The sequence below is a fragment of the Colossoma macropomum genome, unplaced genomic scaffold (assembly GCF_904425465.1).
Source record: "Colossoma macropomum unplaced genomic scaffold, Colossoma_macropomum, whole genome shotgun sequence".
Lineage (NCBI taxonomy): Eukaryota > Metazoa > Chordata > Actinopteri > Characiformes > Serrasalmidae > Colossoma > Colossoma macropomum.
Genome location: NW_023494802.1, coordinates 37,839,914 through 37,861,004, shown reverse-complemented (window position 1 = coordinate 37,861,004; position 21,091 = coordinate 37,839,914). Strand labels below are relative to the sequence as shown.

Genomic DNA, 21,091 nt, shown 5'->3' with positions numbered 1-21,091 from the left:
AAAACGTTAAAATGTACTTCTTTATGAATGAATGTATGCCTTTAGAATACAGGTTAACCACATGTTAAATCTGTGCTAAAAAACTCAATAGATATTTTTAATTCTGTTACTCATTTAAGTCATTGTAACAGAGAAACTGTATAAAAATGAGATATTGTTTTGAGATGTTTTTTGAATGGCTAAACACATATTTTCCTAAATCCAATGTTGAAAAATTAATATAAAGTAATGTTTATCCTGGTGTATGAATTTAGGCTACTGTACACCTCTATATGTACAGCAGTATGAAAAAGTTTGCACACCCCAGTCAAATTACGTGTTGTTAGTTTTCTAAGTGAATATAAAGTTACATATAGCTCCTTTTTATTGTACAGTTTCTACTCATTTGCTCAAAAAATAAAACTTGCAACATAAAATATGTTTCATTGTTTTACCGTTATGTTAAAGTCAGCTAGCAAACAGTAATTGTGCATTCAAACGTGCAGAAGTGTGTTCTCTGTAGAGGATGTGCTAAATGTTCGCCTAGAAAATCAATAAAACGTCATTTGAACAGGGGTGTTCAAACTTACATACAACTGTATGAGTGTGTGTGTGTCTCACTAGAATCTCATGTCTCCGCTGGGCTGGGCCGGGGCTCTCCAGGTGAATGAGAGGTTTCTCTTCAGCAGTTTGTCAGAGTGTGTTACGGTGTCGGCGGTGGAGATGCAGGAGAGGGTGTGTGTTCCCGGAGGATTCAGTGTGAACTCTCCTCCGACCACACGGTCCTCCGGCACGGAGCGCGCCTGCAGCAGCAAACCCATAAACGCCCGAGAACTGCGCACACTCACTGCAATCACACAGAGACAGAGAGAGAGAGAGAGATCAGGACAGGGTGACAGGGTGACCGTGCACTGCACACACTGTTCACTGCATATAGATGCTGTGTGTACAGTGAGCGTGTGATGCAAATGTGCTCTGCAAAAGTCAGAGACCCTTTTATTTATTTGATCTCCAGTCAGGAAGACAATTTAATTTCTGGTTAATAAAACATGTAATGACCCGGGGCACCTAAATATGTATACTGTATGCTACACAGCTTTGTGTGTTCATAACAGACTGTGTATGTGTGTGTATGTGTGTGTGTGTGCATGTTCTTACCCATAAGTGTCTGTTGTGGGAGGTAGATAGTCCGGCTGGTGTGTACGGTCACAGCAGACTGTATGTGTATGTGTTGTGGTTGAGCACTGATGTGTCCAGGTTTCATGTCCACACAGGAAGCAGAATTTGCCCCACGTGAGAAACACACACACCAAGTGGGCCACACACTCACCCATACACAGCCCAGGAACACTGCCTTCATCACCGTCTTCATCATCATCAGCAGCTACCTGTAAATTTAATCATGCATTCTTCAGTGATAATGACAGCTATGGAGGATCAGATTTACCAAATTGAAAAATAAATAAAATTTAAAAATAAATGGCTCAGTAAATTGATCAATAAATTAAAAAAACTAAATAAAGTATATATTACTTATTGTGACTGTAATTATACACATATTTCCCTTTTCTGCAGTTATATATTTCTCAATTTATTTATTTCTGTATTATTTATTTTGTTTTATTAATGCCATTTTTTGTATATTTTTTCCATATCTATATTTTTAACAATTGTTCGATTCATGTATTCATTTTTTTAATTCATTCATTTACTTATTTATTTATTCATTCATTCATTTATTTATTTCTATATGTCTTCGTTCATATGATAATGAGGGGGCGTGTTTTTCACGTTCAGGCTTAGTAATCAAGCCCAGGAGGAGAAGAGCTGATTAAACTGTTCTTTCACTCCATAAAGAGCTGCAGTGTCACGAACAGACAAACCTGCCGATGAATAACTTTCGATGGCTCCACAGGCAGCATGTGAGCAGGGCGTCCGAATGTCTGGATGATCTGAATTTTGCAGAAAAAATGATGAACCTCCTCCTCCAGAGTTCTGAACACTACAGGTCGACCTGAATCAGCAGATCAGCAAAATGGAACAAACTGTCCCCTCAGCCTTCATATAAACGAGTAAACAATCCAAACCTGCATTTTCAGCCAGATCAGCCGAGACTCTCAGATCTCTGACTGTAAGCAGCCATTACTGTACTGTGTTGTCCTTAGTTACCGCTGATAGAGCAAGACATGAACAATCGATCTACAGAATCTGATATCGATCAACCAATAGGAATATTAAGACACCGTGACATCATTGATTGACAGCCCCTTATTAGCATTAGAACCAGGAAATACAGAAATAAATAGAGAAATAAATAAATATAGAAATTAATAGTTATGGGAATAAATTAATAAAATAAATTAATAGAAAAACGGAAAAAATGTAATAAAGAAACAAATAACAAAAAAATAAATACAAAAATTAGTGAAAAGGGGAAATCATGAAAAGACCTGCAGTTTATACTTTTGTTCTGAGATGTTTGAGCATGTGTCTATGCAGATTTTGTCACTGAAACCCAACCACATCATCCAAACATTCCAAACCTATATTCTTTAAACAACTTCTATTATATAAGTTAAAAATATACTCATATTTTGGAATATTTTTTTGATATAAATCATTGAGTTTATTTAACTTCAGATAATAAGCTGACAGAATGTAAGATACAGATTGTTGCTTTGTTAACTACTATTAGACTTTTTAAGGCACCTCAGTTACTTACTTTTAAGTCAAATCAGCAAAACATTTTCAGTGACATAGACAATAAAAACAATATAGAAATCTTTTTTTGAGAGAGAGATTTTTATGTTTGAATGATCATGGGGGGCATGGAAGGGCCATAAATATTACTATAATTATAAATTATTATAACATTCCGTAATTGATACACTTCAAAGATCAACTTCAGACTGAATGCAGCAATGTAAATGATCTTTCATTATTGATAAATTAAAAACAATTTGATACAAATAATCATTTACAGTCATTTTCCATTATCCGCCTCAATATTTGATCACTACTTTTAAATACATAAGACATTCTGGGCATTTATTTTATTAAAATAGTTGTTGATATTAGTTTATTATTATTAGAACATCATTGCGGATATTAATGTTATTATCATTTCAGGCATTCGTTCTGCATATTAATTTTATTAGAATATTATTCTCAATGTTACATAGCTTTTTTCAGTCATTTTGGAATCATCTACAGCTCTGCTCATCATTCTAGACATTACTAACATTTCTTCATTTGCAGCTTCTTGCTAATTATTTGAAACCTGTAAAGTTCCACAGGTTTACCAGATTTTATTTTTGTTTTCTACATTTATCTGCAAATAAATTGGTTAAATTGTATTGATTCAATGGAGTACAGTAGAGGATTTTGCTTTAAGATGTTCCATAACTTGTGAATATATGCTCTTATTAAATAATAACTGGTTAGTAAAATAAACAGATGCTGAAGTTGATGTTTTAAATCTTGGAGCCCAAGAACTTACCTTACAGCCACTGTATCACCAGCTCCAATCACTGCTCCATCAGGATCAGCGGATTCAGCTGTCTCTCTCTCTCTCTCAGGTCCGGGATGTGTAACAGCTGGTGAACAGGAACTGTACCCTCCTTCATCCCCACTAATCCCTTTACATTTGTTTAGCTCTGTGTGGAGACCAGGATGATATTTCTCTCTCTCTCTCTCTCTCTCTCTCTCTCTCTCTCTCTCTCTACCCCCACCGCCATTCTCTGAAGGAGATACTTTTTTTATGATATTTACAATATCCTAATTTGAGCAGTTCATAAGTTATAACATTAAGTTAAATGAAAAATGCACCATGTAACAGTAAATCAATACTGTATGGAAAAATGGAAGGCATCATTTCGGAGAAGCCAGTTTCAGCATCTCAAGAACTCCAACCTGAGCTTCAGCATCCAGACTCCGTCTGACACATCTGATAACTGATATGACCATGCCTTGTTATGCAAATGGATTAACAAGTATCACATCAGATGTTCTGAGAAACATAAACGGACCATCACATGCTGACAAGACTTCCTCAGATACAGTTCTAGAGACTCTTTGGGGTAAAACAGCAGTCTGCTGTTGTGTCCTATCCAGGTTCCTCATCACAGGCCTTCAGTTTTGTAAAGGAGTCTATTAACTGCTTCCTTCACCATGCAGTAAAACATTTCACCACAAATCTCACAGACCACATGATTAAATCACTGTGGTCAGAAAAACAACACACAGAATGCAGGCACATTAATTCATAGTGTTCACACTGATACTGTTACATGATAACATGTAAATGCTACTCAGAATATATTTTGTCAATTCTTCTTAACAGCAATATATAGTTTAATAAAGTGTATTGGGAACAGGCCAGCTCTAAAGCTCTGTCAAACCCTTTCAAAAGCATGACTAAACCATCTGTGGGCACAGAGTAGTGTATCTTGGAAGATACAGAAGTCTATCACTATAGATACTTTACAATAAAAGATACTTTCTGTGCTATGAAACTGTTCACTCTGTCAGAATGAAATTAAAATGACTGATGAAATCTTAGATGTATTTTACTGATGAGTGACAACACAATGTTGGTTTTTCGCTACGTTGACATCAACAACTGGAACTGTAACCATTCGTCTGGCAAAGTGAATTACTACCAGAAACCATAACCAGCAATATACATGTATATCGATGTACAAAGTAAGAATGAAAACATCAATAGTGTGACCAAAGAGTGGCAGGCAAAAACTAATTTTGTGCCACATATTATTTATTCATTTTAAAAATACGGAGGAAATATCAAATCACACAAAGTGAAGCAAATAAGAAAAAGGAAAAAAATAAATAAATAAATCACAATTACACAATTCAGCAATGAACCCAGTGCAATGATGAGTGGTCTAAGCTAAAGCCACCCACTGCAAGCCACTGACCACCTGGCCTAGCCTAATCTGAAAGAAAAAACTTGTCTTGAACAAAAAAAAGTTTAGTAAACAAAAGGGGGGAAAAAAGGGAAAAAAAAATCAGGCAAAACAGCAGGATGACTTGAGAGCCCCTATTAAGGGAGTACCCTTATTCAGGAACCCTCAATCAGTGGTATACAGCATAACCATGCAGGCCTTCACCACAAAGCAGCCAACCAATCTAGGGTCAAGAATAAGCCCACAAGAACAAACACCTCCTGTAGGATAAGATTAGGGCCTACCCAATAAAGAGAAAAGGAGTAACACCTCACTACCCAATGGCTTAGGCTCCAACTGCTGTCTTAGCAGGGCACAACAAACAGGACCAAAAGCAAAGAAATGCTGTTCAAGAAATTAGACACCTTCAACCAATTACTAGGGCGAGAACTATGGGGAATGGGAAGATGACCACAATAAAAGCCTCCAAAGGAGTATTGCACCTATCACAATAAAAGGCTTACAAATACTTCGCACTTCTAAAATAGCATTACACATAAACATATGGCAATGTGTAAATTATATATACATACATATACATATATATATAGAGAGAGAGAGAGAGAGAAAGAGAGAGAGAGAGAGAGATTTGTTTATGCATTTGTTTATTATTTACTTTTAACTTTTATGTAAACATCTACTTTTATCCATCTAACCCTAATTACGTAAGAAACCAACAGTTTAGTTTAAATCTAAACAAATGAGTAGAAATTATGGACTAAGTAACAGTAAAACTATCAATTGATTTTGTACCTTGGTTTGCAACCTGTACTTTCAACTGTAAATAAATGGATAAATAGTTAAATAATTAACTACATTTAAAAATTAGTCCAATAGTGCAATTGGAGTCAAATCAGTTTAAGGAATAGTAATAACAGTTCATAGAAGAATGTAGAAATAGGACATTAATAAATGAAAGAAAAAGATACATTATTTAAAATATACATGTAGTGACATATTCTTATGATCATAATTCAGACACTCACTACCTGAATAAATGTTCATTCTAAGCAGCATCAACTTTAACTGTGCTGTTCCACTGTTACTGACGTCTTCACTGGTAAGATCCTCAGAGGATGAAGAGACCAATTACAGAAAAGTGGTAAAACTCTCTCAGTGAAAGTGTGTGTTATAGTGTGCAGGTGTGTGTTTGTTAGAAGATCAGTGAAGGTCACTTCCCCCCTGTCCCAGTCCAGCTGCACTCTGACCCTCTGCAGTTTTTCTTTAGGTATGAGGGAATGAACTGACTGTCCTGGGCAGCGTATCAAGTATTTATTACTGATTTTATTGTAGTACAGCCTCCACACTGAATCCCAGAAAGAGCCTCTTTTCCTTATTACAGACTCTGTTATCACACCCAACGACCAGTTATCACTCTCTCCAACCTGGACGTCCCAGCAGTGAATCCCTGAGTTGAAACCCTCAGAACCCAGAACACACACAGACACATCAAATCTCTCTGGATTATCAGGAAGTGATGATCTCTGGTTGCTGTTTTCTACAGCAGTGAGATCATCAGACAGGTGGAGGTCTGGATGTGCAGTGTTGGGGTCCAGAGTAACAGGGGCTGAGGAGAGAGAACACAATGAAACATCATGTTTTTCTCTCATTTCTGTAAATGTTTTATCTCTACAGACTATTTTCTTTACTTTGAGTAAAACAGCTTTAGAGGTCGATTCCAGAACACAGATCAACTTTAATCCTGGACTAAATGTTGATGTTCAGTTCAGTGCAGCACTAAAGTGTATTTTCAGTAGTGAATGGTCATTATAGTCCAGTGACAGATCTAATCTGAGTGCAGCATTTCTGTAGTGATTCACTCACAGAGCTGAATATCCATTAATATTTGATACAGATTCCTGAAGTATATTTTTGAAGATAAATTATTTTAAATATAATATTTAACATTTTAATAAAAAGTCTGAGCTTTTGAGATGCTCAAGTGACTTTATTTTCTTGGAGACATTTTGTTGTGAATGAACTGTCACTGCTCTGTTAAATAGAGTATGAAGTGACAGTATGAACTCATGTTTGGTTTGATGATGTTAACTGTCCTTAATATCATGTACTTGATGAAATGGCTCTTAATGTTCAGATGTTTTGTTCTACACAGTGATTTCCCAAATCAGATTAGGAATGCTCCATTCTTAATGATGGTTTAAATTCTCATTAGTGCAGAAGCAGACTGTGTGTGAGAGATCAACCCTAAGAGAAACACAACTTACTGTACTGGAGAATCTCCTGCATGTTCTCCCACACTCTGAACTTCAGGTTGGAAAGGTGTTTCACTACATTGATCAGAGCTCCTGATGTCTTCTCTGGATCCTTTGGTTTGAGCTGAGCTCTGAAAATAGAAGATTGTGTGAAATATATCACTGTAGAAACTTTACAGCCTGTAATTTATTTGACTAAATATCAATATTTTATGACATTTATTGCCTCGAGTCAATAATTCTGTTGTTTCTGTTAAATAAATATTTCTGCTGCTGTTCTCATCACTACAACATTAACACATAATCCTTATTCACCTTCATTTCATTATAATACACTCATATTTACAGTAAATACAATATACTGTAGATTTAAATGTAATAATTACTTTAGCATTAGATAAAATGTGTGATCTGACATTTACTTACTGTTTCTCTGTAGACTTGAAGTTCTGAGAGGAGAAATAAAAAGCATGTTTTAAAATGATGAGACTTGTCAGTTGTATTTCATATGAAATTGTGGAAAAAATGTCTAAACTCTCGATTGCACTAATTAAACATAATAATAATAATAATAATAATAATAATAATAATTCCATGCTTTAAAACTATTACTATTATTATTATTATTGTTGTTATTATTATTATTATTATTATTATTATTATTATTATTATTTATATAGCACTTCTCATGCCGGTGGCAGCTCAAAGTACAGACAGGTTATAAAGAGTAATACAAGAAATTATAAGTATTAATTTAGAATCAGAAGAAAAATAAGCTAAATATCATAAGATGTAGAATTTTAATTAAATTAAGTTAATGTTCCACAGTTTAGAAGCAGAGTAACTGAATAATGCCTCTCCATATTTTCTGCATTTTACAGAAGGTCAGTATCTGCAGATCTAAGATCACACGCTGGAACATAAACAGACAGACACTCTGTGATGTAAGTGGTGCTTTAAGGTTATTTAGAGCCTTAAAAACTAATACCAGAACTTTAAAATCGATACTGAGTGATACAGATAGCCAGTGCAGTTCTTTTAAAACAGGAGTGATGTGATGAGTAAAGTTAGTCTTACCTGTAAGAACAGAACGTCCTCATCTTCCATTTCCTTCTCTATGTTTCTGATTGTGTCTGAAAGAGATGATATTTCTCCATTCATCTCCTCAATCTTCCTCCTCATCATCTGACTCTTCTGCTCCTCTTCCTCCTTCAGTGCAGCTATCCTTGCTGCTTCTTCATCTCTTAGAAACTGGTGAAGCTTCTCAAACTCCTCCTTTATCTGCCTCTCTGTGTGCTGGGCCTGCGTCTGGAATGAGAGACCATTAGGAAACACAAACTCTAACAGATGATCTACAAGAATTTACCACCTACAGGAGAAGTGGACACTCATCAGAAACATGACCTCAGCAACATGTTTCACAGTTCAAGATGATGTTTCACCTTAATGTGAGCTGCTGTTTGGTCATAGTCTTGTTTAGCTTCCTCTAAGACTCTCAGATTCTTCTGTAGAGGCTCCAAAGCAGACTTGAGTTTATTCTACAATTAAACAACAGTTCAGATTAGTGCATTCTCCAGTCTTTACAATATCTGATCAATTAAACCATTTAAATGTAACAGTCATATTACAGAATACAGATGGAGAGAGACTAATAGCAGTTTTACTCTCAAAATCAGAAGGGATTTTTTTTCATTTTGTACAGTAACATTTCTGTAACATTTTACATTGACAGTCATAAGGAATTAAGCAACAGTACATTTTTCTTACTGATATTTTTCACTTGTGGTGTTTGCATTTTGGCCTGAAACCACACCGACTGACCGATCTCACATTCAACATGCATAACAGATTAATCTGGTACTAAGCTCAGAAATGTTTCATACATTTTGGTTGAGTTACCTTTTAGATATCAAAATAATACAACAGATTTTATACCTTAAAGTCAGTCACAGCTTCATCAACTGGACAGCAGTTGTGATCTTTATGCGTCTTTGATAGATGACACACCACACACACAGGCTGCTGATCATCCAGACAGAAGAGTTTGAGTTTCTCATTGTGCAGAATGCAGAGCTCCTCAGACCCTGCTGAAGATCTCTGACTCCTGCTCTCTAGAAGAGCCTCACAAAGGTTCTTCAGTGTAAGGCTAACAGGAGGATTAGATTTCGAGGATCTTCTTCTACAAACTGGACATTCTCGAGACCCCTTAGTTTCCCAGAACTGCTGCAGACAGGTTTTACACACACTGTGGCTGCACGACAGAATAACAGGATCCCTGAAGATTTCACAGCACACAGGACACGAAAGCTCTTCTTCTGAAAGAGGGTTTCTAGCAGCCATTTCCTCCAACTGCTGCTGTCCTGTTCCTCTGTAACGGCTCCTTTAGTCCAAACTCCACTTTCTCTTTTAGGACGTCTGTAATGATCAGAGCAGCACACTTGAGAATCAGCCACCGTAGCCCTTCAACCCACTGAGTGAGTGTAGCTCCTTTCAGAATCACACATCAAGAAACAAACACATACAGTCACTGTTTAAAAGCTCCTCATTGGTGTCTCTGAGTGAAGTGAATGCAGAATGAAGAAAGATCAGAGAGACAGTATGAGATTTGCTTCTTCCAACAGGTAAAGGAGGTGTAGAGGAGGAGGAGCTTTGGAAAAGGAGGAGTCAGTCAGGTGCTCTATTCTGTGTGCTTTCTACACTAGATGGTAGTAGTTCATTAATAACCTGAAACAAGGCAATTTCAAATGTCGAGACAATCAGTTTCTATATATCAGCAATTTTAGTTAATTTTGCATTTTTCACTGCCTACGCAGAAACGTATGCAAACAGATATATTTATAAATACTGTCTTCATTCTGTTTTAATTAATACAAGAGGTGTTTAGAAGTGGTTAGAAAAATGCTTGGTCAGTAACATGATTAGGTATAAAAAAAGCACCGCAGAGAGGTAGACTTGAGTTTTTGAGAAGTAAATAGAGTAAGGGGTTCCCCACTCTGTGAAAGACTGCATAGGCAAATAATGCAGCAATTCAAGAATAACATATATCAATATATCAGTTTACAGGGGACAAGGCTGAGATGCTGAAATTGGCTGGCCATGATCTTTAGGCCCTCAGGTGGCACTGCATTTAAAAACAGACATGATTCTGTAGTGTAAATCATTGCATGGGCTCTAGAACAGTTTTTAAAAACACTGTCTGTGAACACGGTTTGTCGCTGCATCCACAAACGCAAGTTAAAACTACCACACAAAAAAGAAACCATATAAACAGGTTCCAGAAACACTGCCGCCTTCTCTGGGCCTGAGCTCATTTAAGATGGACTGAGGTGAAGTGGAAAAGTGTCCTGTCTGATGAATCAAAATTGGAAAAGTTTTTTGGAAATCACAGACACTGCATCCTCTGCAGCTGTCTGCAGTCATAGCACCTTCCAGCATCCCAGAGGACATCAGCAAAGTCACTGGAGTCTGCACCTGGTGCCCTGGAGGGCATCAGCAAACAGAATCCAGAAGCGGCCTCTACTCTTATTATTAAGTTCCCCATGGCGATGCCAACTCTCTTACTCTGCCTCCCTGGAGTTGGCCCAGGCACCAGGTCACACCTGATGTTCAACCTCAGTGGCTGGTCTCTATGGGGAGGGGAATGTGGCGGTGGAAAGGCAGAGTCGCAGTGTTTCCCACCATTGCTTGATGGGTGCTCACCCTCTAATCATGAACCGCTGATGCTTGTTTGGGGAGGAGCCCTGGCAGCATAAGACTGGCTCTTTCAATGAGAGAGAGAAGGACACTGGCATATAAGCAAGATGCTGAAAGAGAGAGAGAGAGACAGCAAGAAAGAGAGAATAGCCTAGAGAACTTTTTGTAGTAAAAAGTCAGTCAATTTTGGTTTAATGTTGATGTTTCTGTGTGTGTCTATGAGCTGTTGTTGGGTTTCCCAGTCAGTTTATATTGGCCCTTCCCCAGGCCAGCACCACAAATCACAACAGATATTCTACTCTATTGCACACAAGTCATTTACTTAATCATTTGCCACAGATAATCTACTTAAACACAGTGTCTTTTTTTTAAGAAAGGCTAATGACTGAAAACAGGTTACTAAATGCCCTGATTATGTAGTGACAGTGGCTCCTGCTGGTGTGGAGGGGAATCACCTGTCACAGACATGACAATATTCAATACACAACATGCATTCAGCTGCACGGTTTGTAATATAATGCAGTTTATTTCACACAGTAAACTATTAATCTCTGAACCAAAGCAGAGTTTTAAAGATCTAATGATGGAGAAAAATGCAGGATGATAGAGAAATAAAATCTACACTGAAAATGAGTGAAATCTCACTCAAATAACATTTCTAATGTTGTAATGATATCAGGAGTCACTCTATGCCACTTTAAATCAGCATTTTATTTCCACACAGACATGTTAGGATGGAATGGTACAAACACATTATTTAAAATATACATGTAGTGACATATTCTTATGATCATAATTCAGACACTCACTACCTGAATAAATGTTCATTCTAAGCAGCATCAACTTTAACTGTGCTGTTCCACTGTTACTGACGTCTTCACTGGTAAGATCCTCAGAGGACGAGCAGAAACATTACAGAAAAACGGTAAAACTCTCTCAGTGAAAGTGTGTGTTACAGTGTGCAGGTGTGTGTTTGTTAGAAGATCAGTGAAGGTCACTTTCCCCCTGTCCAAGTCCAGCTGCACTCTGACCCTCTGCAGCTTCTCTTTAGGAGTGAGGTAATGACGTGGTTCACCTGGGCAGCGTATCCAGTGTTTACCTCTGTCTATACTGAAGTTCAGCCTCCACACTAAATCCCAAAAAGAGTCTCCTTTCCTTGTTACAGACTCTGGTATCACACCCAGTGACCAGTTTTCACTGTTTCCAACTTGGACGTCCCAGCAGTGTGTCCCTGAGTTAAAACCCTCAGAACCCAGAACACAAACAGACTCGTGAAACCTCTCTGGATTATCAGGAAGTGACGATCTCTGGTTTGTGTTTTCTACAGCAGTGAGATCATCAGACAGGCGGATGGCTGGATGTGCAGTGTTGGGGTCCAGAGTAACGGGAGCTGAAGAAAGAGAACACAATGAAACATCATGTTTTTTCTCCAGTTTGTATGTATGAACACTATTTTTTGCATTATTAACAAATCTTAATATCAATTCCAACGGTTTCAGTCCCAGTATGGTACCATGTCATGCCTCTGTCTACACTAAATTCTGATTACTGGTACCGGACACATCTTCTCATTCATATTCGATTCATAGTCAATTGTAATGAGTGAAAGTCTCTTGATTTTGAGTGAGACATTTTCCCCCTTTGTCCTGCCTGAATTTCCCTCTTTTGACAATTGCTTTTTATTTTTGACTTTTTTGATTTGCATTACATGCATTGCTCTGTTTGTCCCTCATATTAACTTTGGACTGCCATTTTTACTATGATTTTTAGATTGTCTCTTTATTAAAGTTATCATACCTGCAAATGCATTCTGTCTGCCTTTGTGATTAATTTCTTAATAATTAGCCTTGATAATGGACACCCAGACAATCGAGGAGAAAATATCACCACCTTGGTTGTCACTGTGCAGGAGAGACTGCTTTTAGAACACTACTGAGAGCTTGCAGAACTTGGAGCCACCATTAAAGAGTTTATGGGGGTGTTACAACAGCTTGCCACAACACCTGTTACAGTGGCTGCACAAAAGTCTCTTGAGCTCATTCAAAACCTACCACCCATTTACTGCACAACTCACCTTGCCAGCCATCAAACTGCCCATCCATAAGCAAAAGGCAACTTTTGCAATGTTTCTTCTATTTTGCTCACTATCAAAACTTGTCAAATATCGCCACTCTGATCTGTTTTTTGAAGGGGAGGGTTTTAGACTGTACTACTACTGTTTGGGAACAAGAAGAAGTGGACTTGTCCTCATTGATAGGTTTTTCTCATTATTTAGTTGAGTCTTTAACCACCCACCTGACCACATGGGCAGGGATGAGAGGCTTCTGCAGCTATGGCAATAAAGTATGTCTGCCTCTGATTATACACTCAGTTTTTGCACTCTCACTAAGGCTTGTGGATGGAATGAGCCTGCTCTCTTCACTTCGTAAAGTTCTGTGTAGCAGCCAGTGACACAGCGAACATTGCACAAATAGATGGAAGAATGGTTTTCACCAAATATCAGCTAATTCTAGAAGGAGATGTGATTCTCTCAGTCAAGAAACTGAAACTGAAAAACTGGATTCTACAGCAGGACAATGATCCAAAACATACCTCAAAATTCACCATGAACTACTACAGGAAATGCAAGTTCATGCTTTAGGAATTGTCCTTAAGTTCTTTGACTTGAGCATCATTGAAAATTGGTGGGTAGATCTTAATGTGCATGCAAGATGGTCCAAGAATAAAGAGAATAAATATTAGGATAGCTAGCAGTGACCAAGATAATAAGATGTTGTGTATATTAAGCTAATTCAAAATAGTCCGTCAACCACAATTATACAGCTGACAGTGGTCCTATGGTCAGAAATGGATCACTGATGAAGGGCCCCAGAACTGATGAAGTAAAATGAAAAAAAGGTGCAAATATCCTGCAATATGTGAGCTTGTTGAGGTCTTAAAAAGCATTGAATTCTTTTTAAACAATGTGCAGATGTCAAGCTTCCTGGTTCACATTCAGCCTCTTAACTCAGTACAAACTCCAACTCACAAGATCCCTCAGCTAGTCATGTGACTTAGTCCACCAATCATCAGCCAAGCAGCAGATCCAGCTCACCTGAATACTGATGGTTATCACCTGTTGAACTATGTATTTAAGCCTGTCTGTTCCTCTGTTACTTTGTGAAGTTTTGCCTCTGTTTGTTCAGTGTGTACCGAGCTGTTTACCTGTTTGTTGCATCTCTCAGTTTTGAACTTGCTTTGTCTTTCTCTTTCATCTTTCGGATTCTCCCCTTTTAGCTTAGTTTGCATGGTAGTTATATCTTCTGGTTTCAACCCATGCTTGTTTTTGACTATTGTGTCGCCTGCTCCAATGTATTGTTATTCTCTTTTGGATTTTGCTCTGGTCTAGTGTTAACCCAGTTTTCTGTCCCAATCCTTTAAATAAACCTTCAGGTTTATTTTATATCCGCAAGTGTCTAATTCGTCAACCCAGTGTTACAGAATACTTTTCCATCATGCAGACAGCGGATATCAAGGAGTTACTAACTGCAGTAAGTAACCAAGGTGCAATGTTGGGTCAACATCATCAACTGTTTGAATCCATCAGCCAGTCAGTAGGTACTCTAACACAACAACAAAGAGTAAACAACAGAAACAATTGACCTTGATAGCGAATAACTTGAGAGATTTCACTACTCGGTAACAGAATATCAATGTCAAGTGAAAGAATCAGTAACTTCTATTTCTCTGCCTCCTGTTACTGGCACTTTCACATTACCAAGCTAGACAAATTTGATGGTTCACCAGACCAGTGCAGACCAGGACTTTTATTACAATGCTTAGTTTTTTTTCCCAGTTCTGATACTACTTGCATATTTTTCCTAATATCACATTTAACTGGTCAAGCTTTAGAATGGGCCACAGCCATGTGGTCATATGCTCAAAGAGACTCCTATGAGGAGTTTGTTAAGAAATTTCAAGCTGTTTTTGATGAAGGACATGAAGGACATTCTCAGGGATAACTGTTGGTTAAACTCCACCAACACAATTGTTTTGTTTCGATTATGCCTTGAAATTTCATACCTTGGCCGCTGGCAGCGGTTGGAATGAGCCAGCTTTGATTATTGAGCCCCGTAATGGTCTTAATTCAGACGTTCTGTCAGAAATGGCGTGATGATAACCTTTCACTAGAGGAACTTAGTGATTTCCGTTCATCCACCTAGACCAACTTAAACCAACTAGGACCATTAGCTCACGTCACATTCCAGCTGTCCATCAACGAGGATCTACCACCACCCAAGTCTCATCTGTCAATGTCTCCATGAAGGAATCAGTCCAGACAGAACCCATGCAGTGTGACTCGACACATCTGTCACAGGAGGAGCAACTGCAGAAGTCTATGCAGGTATTGTGGCATTGCTGGTCATTTTCCGTGACTCAGGCATAGACCTCAAGCGCTGACCGCTGGAGTGCTTCCACAAAGAGGTTGGTTCAGAAGTCGTTTCAATTACCTGTGACTCTGTGCTACCTCAATTCTGTTCATTTCTTTTCAGCTTTGATTGACTCTGGTGCAGAGGAAAATTTCATTCACAAGTCGCTGGTGAATCAACTCCACATTTCAGTGTAACATCTTCTAGCCTCTCTGCGCTTGTCTGCTGTGGATGGAGATCCGGTTGGAAAGGGCAATTATAGACATGCTCCCTAAACCAGTTACTATGTACACCAATGCTCTACATAGGGAGGAGACAAGGTTGCATGCACATAATCCAAATATCTCTTGGTCAGATCATGAAATCCTTAGTGTTCCTTGCGTTTTAGTCAATGTCTTGAAATCCCCGTGTAGTTTTAACCACAGTATCCACAGAAAGCCTAAATTAAGACCTTCTGATACTCGTTTCCCCTGAATATGCAGACCTTAAGGAGGTTTTTAGTAAGAGCAAGACCACAGAATTACCCCCTCATCATGAGTATGACTGTTGAATGGATTGAGGGTGCTACCCCTCCAAAATCTAGAGTATATCCCCTCACTCAGGAGGAGGATCAGGCTTTGGAGGAGTACATTCAAGAAGCTGTAGCTCAGGGGTTTATACCACTGCCACTGGTTTCTTCTTCGCTAAGAAAAAAGATGTCTCAGATCCTGAATAAATTAGAGAGGGCTCATTCAAATCACCAAAAACCATCCTTACCCTTTACTATTAGCTCCTGTTGCCTTAGAACAGCTCAGCGGAGCCACAATTTTTAGTAAGTTAGATCTTCGCAGTGCTTACAACTTGGTCAGAACTAAGGAAGATGATGAATGGAAGACAGTTTTTATCACCAATAGAGTTATGAAAATGATGAGTTATTAGTGATGTCGTTCGGTCTGTCAAATGCTCCTACTGTCTTCCAGGCATTCATCAATGATGTTCAAAAGGACATGTTTGTATACACGAGTGTCTAATTCGTCAACTCAGCATTACAGCAGCAATCCTGTTTAATGTTCAGATCTTTTGTACTACACAGTGATTTCCCAAACCAAGATTAAGAATGATGGTTAAAATTCTCATTAGTGCAGAAGCAGACTGTGTGTGAGAGATCAGTCCTAAGAGAAACAGAACTTACTGTACTGGAGAATCTCCTGCATGTTCTCCCACACTCTGAACTTCAGGTTGGAAATGTGTTTCACTACATTGATCAGAGCTCCTGATGTCTTCTCTGGACTCTTTGGTGTGAGCTGAAGTCTGAAAATATAATGAAATATATGTTATAAGTTTTGTACCAATATTTTAAGAGCCCATTTACTGCCATTTCCTAATTCTGTTGTTTCTGTCAAATAAATATTTCTGCTACTGTTCTCATCACTACAACATTAACACACAATCCTTATTCACCTTCATTACATTATAATACACTCATATTTACAATAAATACAATATACTGTAGATTTAAATGTAATAATGACTTTAACATTAGATAAAATGTGTGATCTGACATTTACTTACTGTTTCTCTGTAGACTTGAAGCTCTGAAACGAGAATTAAACAGAATGTTTTTAAAAGTGGCTTCTTAGGTGGGGAAGAAATGAATGTCTAAAGTCCCGACCACATTATTCAAACAAATGTGTGTGCATGATTATGGAAGGGCACAGATTTTGAAAAGAGGTGTCGTGAGAAAAGTAGATGCTTTTTCGAGAGAATGTGACTCCTACTTGTAAAAACGTAACATCCTCATCTTCCATTTCCTTCTCTATGTTTCTGATTGTGTCTGAAAGAGATGATATTTCTCCATTCATCTCCTCAATCTTCCTCCTCATCATCTTACTCTTATGCTCCTCTTCCTCCTTCAGTGCAGCTATCCTTGCTGCTTCTTCATCTCTTAGAAACTGGTGAAGCTTCTCAAACTCCTCCTTTATCTGCCTCTCTGTGTGCTGGGCCTGCATCTGGAATGAGAGACCATTAGGAAACACAAACTCTAACAGATGATCTACAAGCATTTACCACCTTCAGCAGTGGTTCCCAATCCTAGTTCTGGAGGAATGTCCTGCACATTTTAATATTTGCCCTGCTCCCAACACACCTGATCCAACTAATCTGCAAATTAACAAGCTCCTCCTGAGTTGAAGTGAGTGTGTTTGGGCAAGAAAACACAAAAAGGAGCAGGGTGGGGAACCACTGACCAACAGGAGAAGTGGACACTCATTAGAAAAATGACCTTAGCAACATGTTTCACAATTCAAAATGATGTTTCACCTTAATGTGAGCTGCTGTTTGGTCATAGTTTTGTTTAGCTTTCTTCAAGACTTTCAGATTCTTCTGTAGAGGCTTCAAAGCAGACTTGAGTTTATTCTGCAATTAAAGAACAGTTTAGCTGAGTGCATTCATCACTGTACAATATCATTATAATTATAATGTTATAACTACATGAATGTGCTGAGGGTAACACAGAATGCAAGAATGGTAGCTTTGCTGTCTTTCCCAAACAGTAAACTTTTCATTGGAGAATTAAGTTTGCAGTTTACAAAAAAACTGTCACTGGGGCAGTACCCCTCTTTTCACTAAGGTGGTACCCTCAACGGTACATCAGAGTACCTTTAGTCAGGGAACATAATTGTAATCCATTTAAATTATATTTTCTAAGTTGTGTTGACTCCACACCCCCATCTCATCTCCAGGCTTTTTATTTTATTGTTCTGTTTTACAATGTAAGGTTATAAAAAGGAACAAATACATACTTTTCACCTGGGAAAAACTTATTTAAGGTGCACAATTAGGCCTTAAACCACTGTTGTACCTTTGAGGGAACATTTACATTGTTTGTATCTTGATGAACAAAAAATGCACCTGCTCAGCACCTTTATTTCTAACAGTGTACATGTATTATATAGATACATTACATATGTTAAGGTACACAGCTTTCCTAGTGTATAAATAAGCAGGCGGTTATTCTAATGTGATCATTCTGATAAGTCTTTGAACAGCTCTTACTGTGTGCCCCTTCCTCTGACAGCACACCCACCCACATACTTCATCTAACCTGTCTAACACGTATAACAGGAAATTCTGATACTCAGAAAAAAGGAAACGTGACAGACTTCACAGCTTAGAAGCAAAATAGTACAATAAGTATTCTAAGAAGCTACAGTAAGTGTCCTACCTTAAAATCAGTCATAGCTTTATCTATTGCGCAGCATTTGTGGTTTTTGTGTTCATTTGAAGTCTGACACATCAAACAGACAGGCCGTTGATCATCCAAACAGAAGAGTTTGAGTTTCTCATGGTGCAGACTGCAGAGCCCCTCAGACCCTGCTGAAGATCCCTGAAGCCTCTTTCTCTCTCTCAAAGCCTCGCACACATTCTTCAGTACCAGGTTAAGTGGAGGCTCTTGTCTTGAGGATCTTCTCCTACAAACTGGACATTCTAGAGATCCTTTTGTCCTCCAGAACTTCTGCAGACAGGTTTTACACACACTGTGGCTACATGACAGTAGAACAGGATCCCTGAAGATGTCACAGCACACACAGCATAAAAGGTCCTCCTCTGGTAGAGAGCTTAAAGATGCCATTCTCTCAAACAGCTGCTGGTCTCCTCCTCCGGCCCAAAGGTCGATTTCAGTTTCTGGATTTCCGTAGTGACCTCAGCAGTAGGGTTCAGAATCACTCACTGTAGTCCTTTATCTCCATGTCTTATGAAAAGTTAGTTAGAAAATTAAACATCGGTAGATTATCAGTTACTCTTGGGCAACATAAGATCAGCAGAGATCAGCAGAGAGACAGTATGAGTTTCCGTTTCCTCCAACAGGTGGACTGTGCAGTGGAGGAGGAGCTTTGGAAAGGGAGGGGCTGAACAAGTCTGGAACTGTAACTTTTCTCCACTGACTGTTTCTTGAAATGTAAATTAAGATAAGGTCCAAATAGAAGAATAAATGTTTTACATGGTTATTCTTCCTTTTATTTGAATCATGTTTAAATATACATCAAAAAAAAGATTAGTTTACAAAGTAAGATGTTTTTTTTTATCTTTTAAGCCCAGACATTTCAAGTCCACTTCACATTAATGTTGACAAGTGCTAATAGTTTGTATTCATTAAGAGAATGCCAGTTAAGGCTCATCACTTCTGCAATTTAAGCATGATGGCTTCTGCAGTGTAAAAGGCCAGGTATTGTTCGATACCAATACTGATACCATGACTTTGATACTTTTTAATACCTTCTGTAAAATTAGAATTCAAATATGGGTGGGGCTTAATCAAGTCAAGTCAGGACAAAGTTTATGTTTATGGGGATTTTTACAACATTCATTGTTATAAAAGAGGCTTTACAGAAAAATTACAGCTTGTAATTTAGACAGCCAAATAAAAGTCACTGTAAAAATGAAGATTCTCTTAGATGTGGGATCAGTACAGCTACTCAAACATACACAAATCTGTTGAATTCTCCATATTTATTCACGGTTATATTTATTTTATCTGGATCCTACTGGAGCAGGGGGTATTTCAGTTGTAGAGCTGGATAAATCACTGATTGGAGTTTGAAGGGCCTTCATCTGCTATGAAACGTAATTAATGGCACTGGGAGAGATACAGACAATGTGTAGCATGATCGTGGTTGACCAGCATGACAGCATCCACAACACAACATATGCTGGTTTTGCTGGTTAACGGCTCTGCTACTCTAGGCTGTTTATGCTGTTTATGCTGACTCAACACTCATATAATGTTAAACTTTAATCTAGCCCTTGTCCTTGACCTATTTTTTATAGTCAAGGTGTGGGAATCATATGCAAACTCTAAACTAAGGTGTAAGTGCTTTGTGAGAGTGTAAGACCATTGACAGGCATTGCTTCTTTTGAATAAGCTTCTGAAGAAGTTTGTGTGCTGAATGAACCAAAATACTTGTATTCAGTAACATATTTCATTACAGTACACAAAAAACACAACATATTCAGAATACATTCAGAATATATATTGATAAATATACTATATATATAGTTTTTAAATTTACTGAGTAAGTATTCTAAAAGTATTCTCCCAAAAATGTAAAAAGTAATACTAAGTATACTTCTAAAAACTGAATACAGATACTTCATTTCTGTGTTCTGAATACGTATTCTCAGTACTTGTATTCTGTTACATCCCAATCCTGCTTGTACTTAATAATGACTGAATAATCTGACAAATCTTTCTGTGAACATACATCTCTTCCATTTATGTAACTACCCATGTTGTATTATTTATCTCACCTATACAATGATAAATGTATATTTACATGTAAATGTAAATAATAATTTAATGAGTATGTTTTGAAAGAAGATTGTTTTCTTTACGTGGACTTGTACATGCTGAATAGAAGTCTCTCTTTTTCTCCAATAACAAAAGCCACTAGCGACACCTAATGGTGGAACTTTACACTGCATTCCTATTCCAATTTAGTCATGTCCAGTTCCAGGTCTAGCCAGGCCTACCCCATAATCCATACATGTGCACCACAATTCCGTATCAATACATGATGTAGATTAGTGTGGTTTGCACTACAACACACACTTATGTATATTGCTTGCCCCTACATAATGTGTGTGTTGCTTGTACATTGTGCATTGTCTGTGAATAATTTGCACATTGTTTGTAGACCGCATTTAATACTAGAGAGACACCAACAGCTAGGAGCAAATTCCCTGTGTGTGTCAATATACTTGGCCAATAAATCTGATTCTGATTCTGGTTTTCCTCCAAAGACCCTGGAAAAATTCTATACATGGCAACATGGTCTCCAAGAAGTTCCCTACTCTT

General features: G+C 37.9%; 3 protein-coding genes across 4 annotated transcripts in view; all 3 read right to left on the bottom strand.

The window, feature by feature from the left end:
• The window catches only part of LOC118822922 (mucin-5AC-like), a 4,864-nt gene extending 2,813 nt beyond the window's left edge, over positions 1-2,051 (bottom strand). The window contains exons 1-3 of the mRNA XM_036592251.1: positions 1,863-2,051; positions 1,138-1,367; positions 601-826 (exon numbers count right to left, since the gene is read on the bottom strand). Coding sequence (XP_036448144.1) covers positions 601-826; positions 1,138-1,357 — 446 coding nt within the window. The 5' untranslated portion in view covers positions 1,358-1,367; positions 1,863-2,051. The remainder of the gene's footprint in view (positions 1-600; positions 827-1,137; positions 1,368-1,862) is intronic.
• Positions 2,052-5,656: 3,605 nt separating this feature from the next.
• LOC118823020 (tripartite motif-containing protein 35-like) lies at positions 5,657-9,773 on the bottom strand. 2 transcript variants are annotated; one of them, XM_036592388.1, is made up of 7 exons: positions 9,679-9,773; positions 9,092-9,571; positions 8,599-8,694; positions 8,234-8,464; positions 7,583-7,605; positions 7,169-7,287; positions 5,657-6,510 (listed from the first exon to the last, which is right to left on the bottom strand). In XM_036592388.1, exons 2-7 carry the CDS (start codon positions 9,494-9,496, stop codon positions 5,966-5,968), a joined length of 1,419 nt encoding a protein of 472 aa, XP_036448281.1. In that variant the 5' UTR covers positions 9,497-9,571; positions 9,679-9,773; the 3' UTR covers positions 5,657-5,965. The 2 variants fall into 2 exon arrangements, with proteins under 2 accessions (XP_036448281.1, XP_036448280.1); XM_036592387.1 differs by having other exon boundaries at positions 9,092-9,771.
• A 1,769-nt stretch (positions 9,774-11,542) lies between these two features.
• Positions 11,543-19,103, bottom strand: LOC118823019 (tripartite motif-containing protein 35-like). Its single transcript, XM_036592386.1, has 6 exons — positions 18,461-19,103; positions 17,557-17,652; positions 17,016-17,246; positions 16,810-16,832; positions 16,430-16,548; positions 11,543-12,239 (listed from the first exon to the last, which is right to left on the bottom strand). The coding sequence occupies exons 1-6, from the start codon at positions 18,866-18,868 to the stop codon at positions 11,695-11,697; spliced, it is 1,422 nt and encodes a 473-aa protein (XP_036448279.1). The 5' UTR covers positions 18,869-19,103; the 3' UTR covers positions 11,543-11,694.
• Positions 19,104-21,091: the final 1,988 nt, after the last annotated feature.

Excerpts from the sequence above, each read along its gene's own strand:
- LOC118823020 (XM_036592388.1), bottom strand. The coding sequence starts at position 9,496 with ATGGCTGCTAGAAACCCTCTTTCAGAAGAAGAGCTTTCGTGTCCTGTG. Across the intron at positions 8,465-8,598 it reads AAACAGCAGCTCACATTAAG|ACGCAGGCCCAGCACACAGA; the intron begins GTGAAACATCAT and ends CTCTCATTCCAG. Across the intron at positions 6,511-7,168 it reads GCAGGAGATTCTCCAGTACA|CCCCTGTTACTCTGGACCCC; the intron begins GTAAGTTGTGTT and ends CTCTCTCCTCAG.
- LOC118823019 (XM_036592386.1), bottom strand. The coding sequence starts at position 18,868 with ATGGCATCTTTAAGCTCTCTACCAGAGGAGGACCTTTTATGCTGTGTG. Across the intron at positions 17,247-17,556 it reads AAACAGCAGCTCACATTAAG|ATGCAGGCCCAGCACACAGA; the intron begins GTGAAACATCAT and ends CTCTCATTCCAG. Across the intron at positions 12,240-16,429 it reads GCAGGAGATTCTCCAGTACA|CTCCCGTTACTCTGGACCCC; the intron begins GTAAGTTCTGTT and ends CTCTTTCTTCAG.